Source organism: Miniopterus schreibersii, assembly GCF_964146895.1.
Source record: "Miniopterus schreibersii genome assembly, chromosome: 4".
Classification (NCBI taxonomy): domain Eukaryota; kingdom Metazoa; phylum Chordata; class Mammalia; order Chiroptera; family Miniopteridae; genus Miniopterus; species Miniopterus schreibersii.
The window spans coordinates 42064432-42078511 of NC_138105.1; the positions used below are offsets into that span (position 1 = coordinate 42064432).

Consider the following 14080-nt stretch of genomic DNA (forward strand, 5'->3'; position numbering starts at 1 on the left):
GGTGGACTTCAAGATTTGAGGCGGCTTCTTTTATTTATTCATTTGCGTTCAATTATTCACGGACCTTCCTGGGTATGTATAGTCCTTACTTTAGCAGTCAATTCCAGTTTCCTGGCTTCAAGCTACTTGTTCAATTTCTGCCTAAAAGATCACTTCCTGTTTTCCTGTTTATGGGTTTTTGGGGTGGGGGTGGAGAGTGTCGCTTCTTGCTAAAGGACAGAGCACCGGCGCGGTCCGCCGAACCCGCCGCCCCGACTTGCCTGCAGGCGAACCCAAACTTGGGGATTTGCGCGCGGATTTGCGCGCCGGCCAGGCCGCGCTCTTTTGGCCCCGCGGGCCGCCGTAGCCCCGGGAGCAATGATTGGCTGAGGCGGAAACGTGCCGCCGCCTCGGCGGTTTCAGTTTCGGTTTCATCCGGTTGTCGGCGGAGGCCGGGCTCGCGGGCTCCCAGAGCGGGGATTCCGGGTCCCAGTCGGGAGGTGAGCGCGGCCCGGTGTTCGGTCGCCCCGGGCAGGGTGGGGAGCAGCAGCGGAGCCTGCGGTGCAGGGCCGGTCCCCGCGAAGGCCGCGCTCGCGGCGCCCGGCGTGGCCGGAGGTCCGGGGGGTCGGCGCCGGGATCCCCGAGCCCGCCCGCGAGGGCCCCTCCCGGCGGGGCGCCTGGGCCGCGCGGGGGCGAGCGGCACCCGCCGGGGCGCGCGGATCTGGCTTCCGAGGGCGTCCCGGCCGTCGCTGTTCCGCAGGGAGCCCCCCCCCTTTCTCCTGGGGATTCGGCGGGAAGGCGGACTCCGAGCACGGCCGGGCTTCGCCGGGGTGTCGGGGCTGCGGGGCGTGGCCCGCCGTGCCGGCGGCCATCGGGGCGCTCGCCCCCGACTCCCAGGAATTAAAAGCTGGGCTAGCCCACCGTACCAGGTTGGGGATGCCCCCCCGCAGTTGCCTGGCGTTAAGCCCTGCCCCCCGGCCTTTGTGTGCAGGGGCGCGCGGTCCTGGCAGGTGTTTTTGCGCAGCGTGCCTGGCGTTCGGGCGGTGCAGGTGCGGCTGGGGGTGCTTTCGTGTGCCCCCCTTAGTAATTCAGGCTGTTGTCGGGAAATTGAGAAGTACTGAAGAGCTTAGTGAGGGAAAAAAATCATTCGCTGAACCCTCCCACTTACAGTTTCTTTCCGCATTTTTACTCTCGCAGGTGCTCATTTTTCCTTGAGCTAGAATTACCTATTTTATCAGAGCATATTTAGTTTTACAGTTAGTTGGTTGGAGTGTCGTCCCCACAGGGAAAGGTGGTGGGTTCGATCCCTGGTCAGGGCACATACCCAGGTTGTGGGTTCGATTCCCAGTCGATCGGGGCGCGTATGGGAGGCAGCAGATTCATGTTTCTATCTCACACCCATGTTTCTCTCTCTCTTCCCCCCTCTACCTTCCTCCCTCCAAGGTAAAAAATATATATCCTCCTTAAATATCAGCTCTAATTTTGTATTTTCTTTTGATTGGCTACCTATTCTATCATTGTGTAGGTCCCATAAATTGCTCAGCCATCCCAACTGTGGGGCACTTAGGGTATTGTGAATTCTTGCTTTATTTTAGCATCCCAGGTGATCCTCTGGTAATCTTTTTTTAAGCTGTATGTAATATTTTTTACTTGGGCTAGATTCTGAGAAGTGAAATTATTAGAGTAGGTGGTGAGTTCTAGTAAGGTCTTTTTGAGTCTCCATAAACATTGCCAGTTGTTTAACAAAATTGTTTTAGTAGTTTACATCATTTATGTAGGACTGTGCCTGTTTCACCAAAAGTGTGATAGCTCATAATACGTTTCTAATACACAAACCAGCCGGATCGAGGCTCTCTCTGGAATTTTTGAAGTTTTTATGGTGGTGTCTGGCAATTCCACTTGCTTGAATTTTGCGAAGGAATCTTCAGAGGTTATGTTAGTGTGTATGTTATTGGAGTTACTTTGTAGGCTGACTGACTGTTAGATCACTTAAGTGATCTTTTAGCATAACTGCCTTATTTTGCAGATGAGGAACCTGAGGCCTTGAGAGGTGAAATGATGAGTTATCCAAGGTTCACAGCTAATTAAGTGGCAGAGCTGCGATTAGAACTCAGGTGTCCTGCCTCCCAAGTGAGTACTCTTGATGCTGCTTAGGGTGGTCTCACTAAACTGTGGCATACTCGATATTAGAATTTAAAAAGATGTTTACATCACTTGGATTAATCTGTCCTTTTAGAATTGTACCAAGTAACAGATATAAATCCTCTGAGGGATCTGTGACACTGAAAAATGGCAGAGTGACCATTTTCATGGCGAGGACTAGAAATCCATTATTTAGAATAGCAACCCCCTCAAGATTTTTTTTTTTTTTAATTTTTTACTTTTAAAATATATGTTTTTATTGATTTCAGAGAGAGGAGAGAGAGATAGAAATATTGTTGGGCTGCCTCCTGCAGGCTCCCTACCCTGGATCAAGCCCCAAACTCCAGCATGTACCCTTACCCGAAATCGAATGTGCAACCTCCTGGTGCATGGGAAGTGCTCAACAAACTGAGCCACACTGGCGGGCCCCCCTTCAGTTTTTTATTTAGGGCTTATAGCAGAAATTGACATTTGGGGCCACATCATTTTTTGTTGTGAAGGGCTGTCTTATCCTTTGTAGAAGGGTAAACAGTATCCTTGGCCTTTAGCTACTAGGTACCAGTAGCACCAAGTCCTCATTCAGGACAAACCAAAATGTCTCCAGACATTTCCAAATGTCCCCTGGTGACGGGCTGGGGGGTGGAGGGAGAGGCTAAATCTCTTCTGGTTAAGAACCACTTGCTTATAGGGATCGTTTGGGGAACTTTATGTAAATTCCAGTGCCCCTTGCCTGTACAGCCTGACTTTGGGATGGCTTCAGGAATCTGCATTTTAGCAAGCACCTCTGTTGGTTCGGATGCAGCTGCTTCTTGGACAACACAGAAACATTTCTCCATCTTTTATTTGGCGGTCAGTAATAGAGATGTTACTGTGTTACAGCTGCTTAAGTGCATGCATGGATGATACTGTATTAGTCACTGTTCCCATAGTTGAGGAAGGGGGAGGGACAGGGATTTGTCTTAGCACTGCCCTTAAATGCCTCTTCCACAAGCTTGGGCAGTGTGCTTAGTACCAGATTTACCAAATGAACAAGACATTTTGCCTGTCCGCAAGAAGGTTAGAACCTACTCTGGGAGACTGGTCTGCTGGAAAGGAAAGCTCAGACACTGATGTGTTCTGCTAAAGTGCATTTACTGGGGTTGTAATGTTATGTTTCATAGCAGTTTTTTGCTTTTCAGTTTTTTTCACCCTAAACTGTAAATACTCTAAGAGTAGGTGAAAGTTTACAGGTAAACATGGCCAAGAAACAAGAATTTGCATGTTTTCTGCTCAGTGATGTAACTCAGAGTCATGTTAGATATATGTTTTTCTGACCATTATAGTTCTTTGCAGGGTGATTTACAGTGATTTAGGATTTTTTCCCCTAGTGCTGCTACCCTCCAGCTAGATCTCTCACTATGTCTGGCCATCCCCAGCTTTAACAGGAGAACCTCGACATACTCCAAAGGGCATCTGCACCTTTGCAAGGGCTTGGGCTTCGCGATCAGGCCTTGGTTCTGCTTTCCACCTTGCCTGGTGACGCTATGAATTGCTCATGACTCTGATGCCTGGCACATAGCTGGAGGAATGAAATTTAGTTCCTTCCCCTCCTTGTTTTTACTAAAGAAAATCTGTGCAAAGCAGTTTGCAGATGTTCTCATCCTAGCCCTCTCAGAAGCTTCTGGCAGAAAATATACTGCCTTTGACTAAATAGCCATGTGTGGAAATAGGTAATTTAGTTAGAACAAGCCTGAGTTGGAATCAGGAGGGAGAGGAGGCGTAGAGGGCGATTGTGGCTCTAATTTTGAAGGGCAGACTTTTATCAAGTGACCCTGCAGAAGGGAGACCTTTTTCCTCTTAAATGTCTATGGTTCAAGAGGCTGTCCTCATGACATGGTCAGACATGGCTGCTTCGGACATGGTCAGAACTGTTCTTCTGCCTTACCCATTTTAAAAAATGAAAACTTAAAGTTTCGTGAACCAAGTGATGGGAAAAATTGTGATGCTGAGACCAATTTACTCATACAAAATGGATTTATGCACAAGTCATTAAGTAACAGGTGAGTACCAAGGAAGCCTAATGAAGATGAATGTAAAAGATACGGTCTCTAAAGTGACGGATAAAATGTTTGAAGCAACAGCCTCTTTCCAAATAACTCTTAGAATGTTTCTTTCAAGAGATTTAGCCTTGAAGAAGGTGGTATTAGTCTCTCCTTTCCTCTGGCTACAGGCTATTGAGGGAGAAAAGACTTGTATAAAAAAAGTAAAGAATATAAGCCAGTACTTGGTGACAGGTCACATCAAATACACCCAAATGGGAAACCTGATGCCAGAGCAGAGTGAGATGGCGCATCTCCACTCTATCCGAAGTGGACAGCGGTACCCATGCAGGCCTCTGCTTCAAACCCTCCCACTGACACAGCATTGGTCATACTTGCCAATTCATAGGAGTCTCTTAGGCTTGTGCAAACAGATTCCTGGGTCCTACTCTAGATCTACTGAATCTGAATGTCCAAGTGATCCCAATGGCTCATGTTTGGGAATCGACCCTAGAGGCTCAAGCCCAAGCTCATTTAGCCTAACTTGCCATGCTTCCCAGGAATGTGGCCCTGCTCCCTTCTGCGGCTGCAGCTGTGTAGAGTTCTCACACTGTCCAATGCCTTTGCTAAGCTTTCTCTCCGTTCAGCTGGTGGACTCCTTTTCCTTCACACTCAGCTCAGGCGGCACCTCCAGAAATCCTTTGATCTGCCAAACCTGGGCGAAGTGAGTCTTCTCTGTGTGCTGTTCTCTGCAAAGTTCTCTCCAAGTACATACACCTTTTTGTTTTGTTTGCCTGCTTTGGAGTATAAATTCTGAGGGACCAAGGCCATGTCTTGGTGTTATATCCGTACCCAGCCTGTGTGCCTGACACTTAGGTGCTGATGGAAGTTTGAAGTGTTGAATGCCTTCAGAAAGAAATTGATGTTAATTGGAGTAAGGGTGAGGCTTAATGGCAGAGGCATGATCATTGATGAGCTTTGAAGAATATATCTGTACTTTTCAAAAAGATGAGGAAAGATGATAAGGTTTAAAAAAAACTGACACCATCAGATAAACAAATAGTCTAGGATGAACAAAATGAACTAACACTGAGAGAGAGCAGCCTGGCAGCTGTTGGTGGGGTGGGTTTGGAGGGATGGATAGAGCAAAGAAGGGGAAAAAAAAGAAAAAACTCGACACAGACAACAGTGTGGTGTTTGGGGGGAGGAGAGGGAGGTGAGGGAAGGTATGGGGGATAAATGGTGATGGAGAAAGACTTGACTCAGGGTGGTGAGACAATACAGTACAGATGATGTGTTGTGGAATTGTGTACCTGAAACCTGTATAATTTTGTTAACCAGTGTCACCCCAATAAATTCAGTAAAAAGGAAGAAAATGCAAAAAGTAAAAATAAAAACAAACACCATCAGTTAAACAACTAAGAGTCTAGGTTTGTATTCTTTATGTCATTAACTTGTCAAGGTAGTTAATAATAGCCCTGTGAACTAGATTTTCAAATCGTGATGCATCTTAGTGGGGGTTTTTTGTTTGTTTGTTTTTGAATATGTATTGATTCAGAGAGAGGAAGGGAGAAAGGGAGATAGAAACATCAATGATGAGAGTCATTGATTGGCTGCCTCCTGCGCGCGCGCCCCCCCCCCCCCCCCCCCCCCCCCCGATGGAGCTCACAACCCAGGCAGGTGTCCTGACTGGGAATCGGACTGTGATCTCCGGCCTGGATCATAGGTCCATGCTTAACTACTGAGCCGTGCTGGTCCAGCAGTGTTTTGTTTGTTTTTTAACAAAATAGCTAGTTTGATCTCAATCTTGTCTATGAAGAAATTGGCATAATGGGATTTAGAATCTGATAGGAAATGAGTCAGTATCAGGCCTTCAGGGTTAATAGTCTCTAGATCCATTCAACTACAAAGCAGCACGTGTTCAGGACATAAGGCAGTTTATAGATGAATGGGAAGATTTATTTTTACTGAACTCATTAAAGATATATAATCTGTTACAGTATTTACTTGGTGCTCAGAACAGCATAAATAAGGTGGTTGTGTGGTCCGAGTCCTGAATGAATAGTGGTTGTCCAGAATAGTAGTTGTAATTTCAGTTATTGCTGAGACTAGCAAAAAAAAAATAAACTGGCAGTTCAGTGGAAAAGTGAAATTAAAATTTGCTGAGCAAAATAATCAGTTGATCACATTAAAAATTTTTTCAAGCCCTAGGGAGACGGAGTGGAATCGGATGGTTCAAATAACAGCCCAAATTCAAGAGAAGTTTTTGAAACTTGTGTTTTCTTTTAACCTAGGATGTTGACTTCTCTTGGTTAAAAAAAAAAAAAAATTATTTAACTTAAATTATCAGAACTTTTGAGCATCTTACCCTTTACACAGGAGTTTTCTTCTTCTAGATCCTAAGTTTGTTAATGTCAGAACCTGTGTGTGTGACGTGTTTCACAAATGAAAAGCCAGTAAGCTAGTGTTCGTTCTAACTTACCCAAACTATTTTTTTTAAATATATCTTTATTGCTTTCAGAGAGATGAAGGGAGGGAGAGAGAGAAACATCAATGATGAGAGAGTCATTGATCAGCTGCCTCCTGCATGCCCCCAACTGGGGATGGAGCCCACAACCTGGGCATGTGCCCTGACCGGGAATCGAACCATGATCTCCTGCCTGGATCCTAGGTCAATGCTCAACCGCTGAACCACGCCTGGCTGGGCTAACTTACCCAAACTATTGAACCTGTAAGGATTCACTTAGAAAATCCCCAAGCAGTATTCCTAAATCTGAATCTGAATTCAAGCTGTTGAGTTGGATGGTCTTGGAGGGAAGTAAGCAGTGCTACTGTTTAATGAAAATACTGATTGAAAACAAACAAAAAATTACTTGAGTTCTTAAAGACAGTCCTTAAAATATTGTATCCATACTAATTTTTAATTGTCAGTGTTACTGAATAATAGTGATGCTAAATTTGACTGAAACAGAAATATTAATTTCCAAAGTCTTTTTACTCTGTTTTTGCTTAATATAACTACAGCTTTGTTACATTTGTTTCCCAAAATATATTAAAACTTTTTCTTTATTATATAGAGTATATGTCTGCTATAATTATAATAGAGTAAAAATCTTTGGCTGCATTAGCAACTTCCAGGAGGCTGTCAAAGGTTGTGGTTTGGCATCACGTACTAGCTTTGTGACCTTGGGCATGATGTATAACCCTTTCTGTGTATATTTCTTCATCTGTAAAACCAGGAGAAAATCAATACCTGCCTCCTCGGGTGGTGCGGTTTCGATGGACTAAGCCATGCAAAGTTCTTAGATAGGTGCTGGCCTGGAGCACTCAAACAGGAACTCTCAGTTATGATCATAGCCATTTTCAGAGGTACTGTTTTGGTGCCGTAGCTTGTAAATATGTCTACATTATTATATAACTTTAGACTTTAAAATATGACTGATTTGAGCTTGAATGTTGGTTTCATCACATTTAGGAGCAAATTATTTTATCTTTCTGTGTGCCTTTATTAGCAAAACGGGGATATTAAGACCTTCTTCCCAGGGTTCTTGTAAAGATTAAATTTGGTAGCGTTTATAAAGATTTTAGGAGAGTGCTCAGCATAAGTAAAATAAGTAGTAAATGGGGAGTATAGTGGTCATAATGGGCACACTGACTTGTGTGTGAGACAGTAATACAAGTGATTGAGAACAGGGCTCGGTAAGCACAGGGCTCTTCTATGACAAAGTTATGTCAGAGGGTTGTTGTGAGGACTGATGAGATTATGTATGGAAAGAGCTTGACCTGGTAGCTTAGTATCTGGCTCGTAGTGGGTCCTGCAAACATGTTAGCTGTTTTTTTGGGGGGGGGGGGGGAGTAATACTGAATCTTCACATGTGCTCTGTTGACACTAGGTGTCTTATAAATATGTTAAAGGCTTTAGGCTTTTTTGTTAAATAATTAACTTTTGTCTTTACCTTTATTGTTGCTTTTCAGATTTCTGATTGGGATTGTTACAATGAGTCTGCGGAAGCAAACCCCCAGCGACTTCTTGAAGCAAATCATTGGACGACCAGTGGTGGTAAAACTAAATTCTGGAGTGGATTATCGAGGTAGTATTTTTCTGCTTCATCCTCACCGGTGAAATTAAATAAGTAAATATGACTAACTGATTTTTATTAATCTTTTAAACATACCCAGTGGACTGAAAAAAGCATTGGTTCTCAACAGTTATTATTCCCATCTCTTTTCTACCTCTGCAGTTATCCCTTTTAGAAGCATAACTGACACCAGAGTGTGTGCTTCTGACTTCCAGTGTGATTTGTGCCACTCCCATCCTCTGTCTCTGGTTTGAGATTGTGTGTGCCTAAGTTCCCTGGTACCCTGGTCATAGCCAGGGATTCCCAGTCGTCTCAGGCGTGAATAGCTGGCCGGACACTGAGAACCCTTGGCACGGCAGCGTTTGTTTTTATAGAAGTATTGAAGACTGGCAGCACTGTTTAGACAGTGTCCTTTTACAGCAGGAGCTTCCCACGCACATAACGTGGGTTATCCAAAGACACCTTTCTGTTCTTTAAGAGAATGCTCTTTTTAAGGCTGTGACACTAAAATTAGTTTTGAGGGAGAAATGGTACCAAATTCCATTTTTTAAAGTTACTAAATTTCTAATCTTCCAAAACTAAGATATATTAAATTACCTGGAATATTTTACAGGTACAGAAAACTAATTCATTAGCAGAGTTTTATGGCCTTTTCTTAGTCTCTTTTTTTGAAAAATTCTTGGTCTATTTTTTGAATAATGATAGTAATCTCTTGAGTTTTTTTCTCTTTTCACACATGCAAACTTAATTTTATTGAGAGCTTATTGTGGGTCCAGTGTGTAGTAATCACTTTAATTTTCATTTTATCTTTAGACAAGTCCTTTGAGATCTCTGTTGATTATCCCCACCTGGTAAGGGAGGAACTAGGACTCAGACTCAAGCTTTACTCAAACACCTTGCTGTTATGTACTGTTTTGGTTTCTTTCTTTTTTTTTTTTTTTTCAAATATATCTTTATTGATTTCAGAGAGAGGAAAGGAGAGGGAGAGAGAGAGACAGAAACACCAATGATGAAAGAGTCATTGATCGGCTGCAGCCCGCAACCCGGGCACAGCATGTGCCCTGACAGGGAATTGAACCCTCATCGCCTGGGTCCTAGGTCAACGCTTAACCACTGAGCCACGCCCGGCCGGGCTGTTTTGGTTTCTTAATATCTCCAGTTTAATTTGATTTTATAGTGAAACCAGTGGGTTATACTGAATAGTGAGATATAAAGTCTCTCTCTACTGCTTCTCACCCATGAACTTTTGATGAGCCTAAAAGAATATTATATAATAGACTTCTAAAGATTTGAGTATATTCATCGGGTGATTAGGGTGGAGATACTGTTCAGTATCTTCTCAATACCCACTTCATGGAGGAGATCAGCCAGCCAGACCTTTTTGCCTCTGCTCTTTGGGGAAAATTTTTCTGTTTTTAAAGGTAATACATGTTGGGTTTTGTTTGTTTGTTTTTAGAAATTTCAAAGCAAATATGGAGGAAAGTGTACTCCAGAAGAAAGCCAAATCTCCCAAAATTCTACTGCCCAGAGACATCAGCCCTACCAGTTGAACCTGTCTCCATATAAACATAGTTTATAAATGCGATCATCTGTACATGCACCCTGATCTTTTTTTTTTTAACATTAAAAACCCATGTTCTGTTCTCTGATGATATAAAGTGTTTAATGGCTGCATGGGGTTATCTTGTGTGGATATACCACAGTTTTGTGTTTGTTTTTAGCCAGTTCCCTATGAATAGGCATTTAAGTGTTTGCCAGTGTTTGTTGTTATAAACAAATCTGCTCCTTTGACATATGTTTTGAGCATTTGTCCAAATATTTCTTTAGAATAAATTCCCTGAGCTAAGATTTCTGAATCAGAGCTTCAGAGCAGAGGGTTAATTCTTCTGTAGCTCTCACTAACCCTTGTATTAGCTTTTGTTTTCAACTTTTTCATTCTAGTTGGCAACAAATAATATCTCTATTTATATTTCTCTGTTTACTCGTGAGGCTATACAACCTTTCACATGGGTAGGAGTCATAACTTCTCTCCTTTTATTGAATGTCTGCTCGTGGCTTCTGTACTCTTAAAGCAAAATGTTGCATACTGTTGGGCATTACTACAAAGAGTGCTCTCATTTTGTAGTTAAGTAATAATAGTGAAAACCAGCTCTCTGTAGTAATTCCTCCTTAAGTTTGAAGAAAACTTTGTATTTTCTGTTATTCATAGTAGTTTATCCCTTAGAGAAAGGAAGGTGTTAACATTATAACCTCCTGGCATATTTTCCTTAAAAAAACCTTTGCTGTGAGAATAGATATTTTTATTAGAAATGAACATTTCATTTTGAAATACTTTTGATGCATTTTCAAACAGATTTGCAGATCACACCTCAGAAGTTTCTTGCTCTTTTACAATTGTGGTTTAATTGTAAAATTACAGCAGGAAATAAACTGTAAAGTTGTATCTTATGCTTTCTTTTAATAGGAAATAATTGTTAATGTTCACAGTCTGTTCTGATTCTTTGAAGGTTTACAGTTTGTAGCAGAATTCTGTTAGTTGATTGTCTTTTGCTCTCATCACACACACACAGTTTTGAAAAGAAACTTTAAGAGGAGATTAGGGGCAGAAGCAGGGAGTGAGGAGCATGCTAATGAAGTTGAGACTAAATGAAGCTGTCCACTTGGTTAATTGGATCAGATTTGTAGTAGTTGCTTTCACTGAATTTTTTTTTTTCTTTTTCTGGAAAATACCACTTTCAGTTAGAGACTCAGAGTGAGAGGATTTTTTATATATTGTTTCATCTTTTGAAAAAAAATCACCCTATCAAATTTGGCAAAATTATACCATCTTAACAAAACTAAAAAGATCTCCCCCGTTTCCTTGAACGTTCCCTAGAATGTTTGAGGCCATTTTTCTGTACTAGTCTGGATGTGAAGATAGTGTAATTGTAACAAACAGAAAGGGACATGTCATAGTGCAGTATGTTGCCTTGTGTTTTCAAGCTGCTCCTCACTGAGGCACAACTTTAAGGTGTTCTTTCAGGAGCACCTGCTGTCTCCTCTTCTATTATTTTAACAAATTGTGGAGACTTCCTCTTAACCCTGGAGTACATTCATTTGCTGCAGTAGATGTTGTGAAAGAAGGAAATAAATCTGCCAGACCTGTATTTCACTTAGTGGCTAAAGTAAGAAATGCCACTGGAAGTGAGGAGTCTTGGCTAATGGGGCTTTGCTCCTGCATAACTGCCCACTCCCTTAGTTTTCAAAGAATGGGGTTTTATTTGGCATATTCTTATTATGTTATTTGTGTGTAGGCTTTAAAAGTTACTGTTATCACACATACCATGAAAAAGTGAGTCACTTGTTTTTCCTACTTTCATGCTGTATCGTAGGCTTTATTCAGGTGGACGTAAAGACATTTTTCTGTGCTTCTGTCTATTGAGTTTACAAGTGTAAGTTTTTGTATTAAGCATGTAAGACCTAATGACTAAAGAGGTGGTCAGCTCTAACTTTCAGCTCTTACTTGCTTTGTGTCTCTTCTCTGGCTCACTCTGTCCCCAGGGGTCCTGGCTTGCCTGGATGGCTACATGAATATCGCCTTGGAGCAGACGGAGGAGTATGTAAACGGACAGCTGAAGAACAAGTATGGGGACGCGTTTATCCGAGGAAACAATGGTAACGTTCTTGCCGTCCGAGGTTATACAGTGAAATGGGCCTTTATGTTTATAGTAGGGATCACCAGCAGGTTTTCTAGATAACTTAAAAGTTCAGTTTTAGTTTTGCTTTGTTTACCTTTAAACTCTATTATAGCTCAGATCTTCAGTGTGATGACCAGGTTGTGTGTTTTTTTTAGGTTTTTTTTTAGTAGCTTCATGGAATTTGGGAGCTAGAAATTCTCCCCTCCCTTTATGAGGAGGAACTGAGGGGCATGGGTATACTGTGGCCCAGAACTGTTCTGGTGAATGCAGTTTATCATATTCCTCCAGCACTGCTGCACTGGGAGCTGGAGCTGTAAGAGTTGCCAGTGTTTCCCTGCTATCTTTCACTTGCATCATTTGGCAGCTAGCTTGTCCTGTTGACCCTTTTCTGTTAGTCATTCAAATGCTCTCTGTGGAGATTGTATACTTTAGTTTGACAAAAATGCCAAAATAGGAAATGTGGTTCTAAAGTTATTCAGCTAATATATTGCTGTGATTATTATGGTTACTTTTAGTACCTCATTTAAAAACACTATCACTAAAGTCATATGTGAAATTTTCAGGGGGCAGGGGAGGATATCAAAGTTGTGGGAATTACCCCTTGACCCTCCCACTGTTTGGTCCCATCCCTGGGTGGAGCTCTGGGACTCCTGAGTTTGGATTTTTATCGCTTGCATCCTTTAGTTCTGGAAACTTCCTCAGCCCCCATAACAGGTGGGTCTCTGTGGGAACTCAATGTCCTGACTGTTGTAGGTATTCTATCTCCTGTTCTTACAGTGCCAAATTTCCATACCGTATCTTATTAGATACGCTTTTTAGTTCTTCTAACATGTAGAGTTTTTCCTCCCATTTTTCATATTGTTCTTATTTGACTTCTTACATTTACTAAGAAATGTTACGATTTTTCTCCACCTCAAGACAGCTGATAGCACTGGTCAGTTGCAGGTTCTGTCAGTAGTGATAGGGTAGATCCTGTCACATGCATAGGATATCTAGACCATGTCTAATTTCCCAGGGATGTTTTTACTGTCATACTGATGCTTCCACTCATATATCTTTTCCATGATACAATAATCAGGGATAGTTATTTTTAGACTCCCAGATTCATATCCTTGACTCTTAAAGAGGATCTTGACATACTTGATTAATCTGTGCTGCGATTGTTGGTCAAGATGTCTCTGAATGATCCTTTTGAACAAATGTGTGAGAATCTGAGTAGGCCAGGGGGTGGGAGGGGATGACACCTCTGGTGAGAGCTTGACTGGAGTGACCCAGGCATCGTGTTTTTGTCTTATTCTTAGGGACCATCCCTCCTGAAGAGCTCAGTTTGGTGGTCACAGGAGGGCTAGCAAAGCAGAGCTTTGGGTAATACCAAAAGTTGATAGTTTACCAGGGAACTCAGAATAAGGACTTTGTGTTTTTACTTTATTTAAGTAACACATTCCTCAGCTCTTGTTTATCCTGATGCAATTACAAAATTAAACAGCAAATTTAGAGTTTCTGTTGGGGAGATGGATGAAAATATGTTCTTTATTTGTAATCTGAAATGTACCCTGGTAAGTTTTATTGGTTTACTTTATGAGAAGCATAATTAGTATACCTGTAATTATAGAACAGTTTTGTATCTAGTGACTTTCACATAGTTTTGTTTTACCCTCCTGGCCACAGAAGTTAGCGTATAGCTAAGACTAGAGCACGGCTCTCTAAGACATCAAGCCCGGGTCTAGTTTCGTAAAATTAGTCTTAGAGTCGTCCCAGAGTTTATTGTGGGGTATGAAAATTCCTTTCAGATTTGCAGAGGTATCAGGCCAAAATCTGTTTGCTTTTAAAACTTGCTGTTGTCACAGGTAAGAGCAGTTCTTCAGTCTCTTTCTTTCTTTCTTTTCAGTGTTGTACATAAGCACACAGAAGAGAAGGATGTGACGGCGTCAAGCGCGCAGTAACCTTCGGACTTGGATATATTTTTTTATGAGATCTTTTCAGGTTTTTTGATATAATTTGTCGTATTTCATAATAGTTGGTGATTTTTCACTGACATATGAGTAAGATAAATGTATAAAGTTGTGGATTTAATTGTAAAGAATTCTTTCATATTTAAATTTCAGTCATTTCCTTTTACCTCTGTGTCAGTGTGCAGAATGCAAAAAATAAAGAAAAACAAAGAAGACCTTTGTTCTCCCTGCAC

At 42.0% G+C, this 14080-nt stretch overlaps 1 protein-coding gene across 2 annotated transcripts; it reads left to right on the forward strand.

Annotated features, from left to right (window-relative positions):
- Positions 1-351: 351 nt before the first annotated feature.
- LSM6 (LSM6 homolog, U6 small nuclear RNA and mRNA degradation associated) lies at positions 352-14080 on the forward strand. 2 transcript variants are annotated; one of them, XM_081136731.1, is made up of 5 exons: positions 368-479; positions 2006-2109; positions 8115-8230; positions 11759-11872; positions 13784-14080. In XM_081136731.1, the coding sequence occupies exons 3-5, from the start codon at positions 8137-8139 to the stop codon at positions 13816-13818; spliced, it is 243 nt and encodes an 80-aa protein (XP_080992857.1). In that variant the 5' UTR covers positions 368-479; positions 2006-2109; positions 8115-8136; the 3' UTR covers positions 13819-14080. The 2 variants fall into 2 exon arrangements, with proteins under 2 accessions (XP_080992856.1, XP_080992857.1); XM_081136730.1 differs by lacking the exon at positions 2006-2109 and having other exon boundaries at positions 352-479.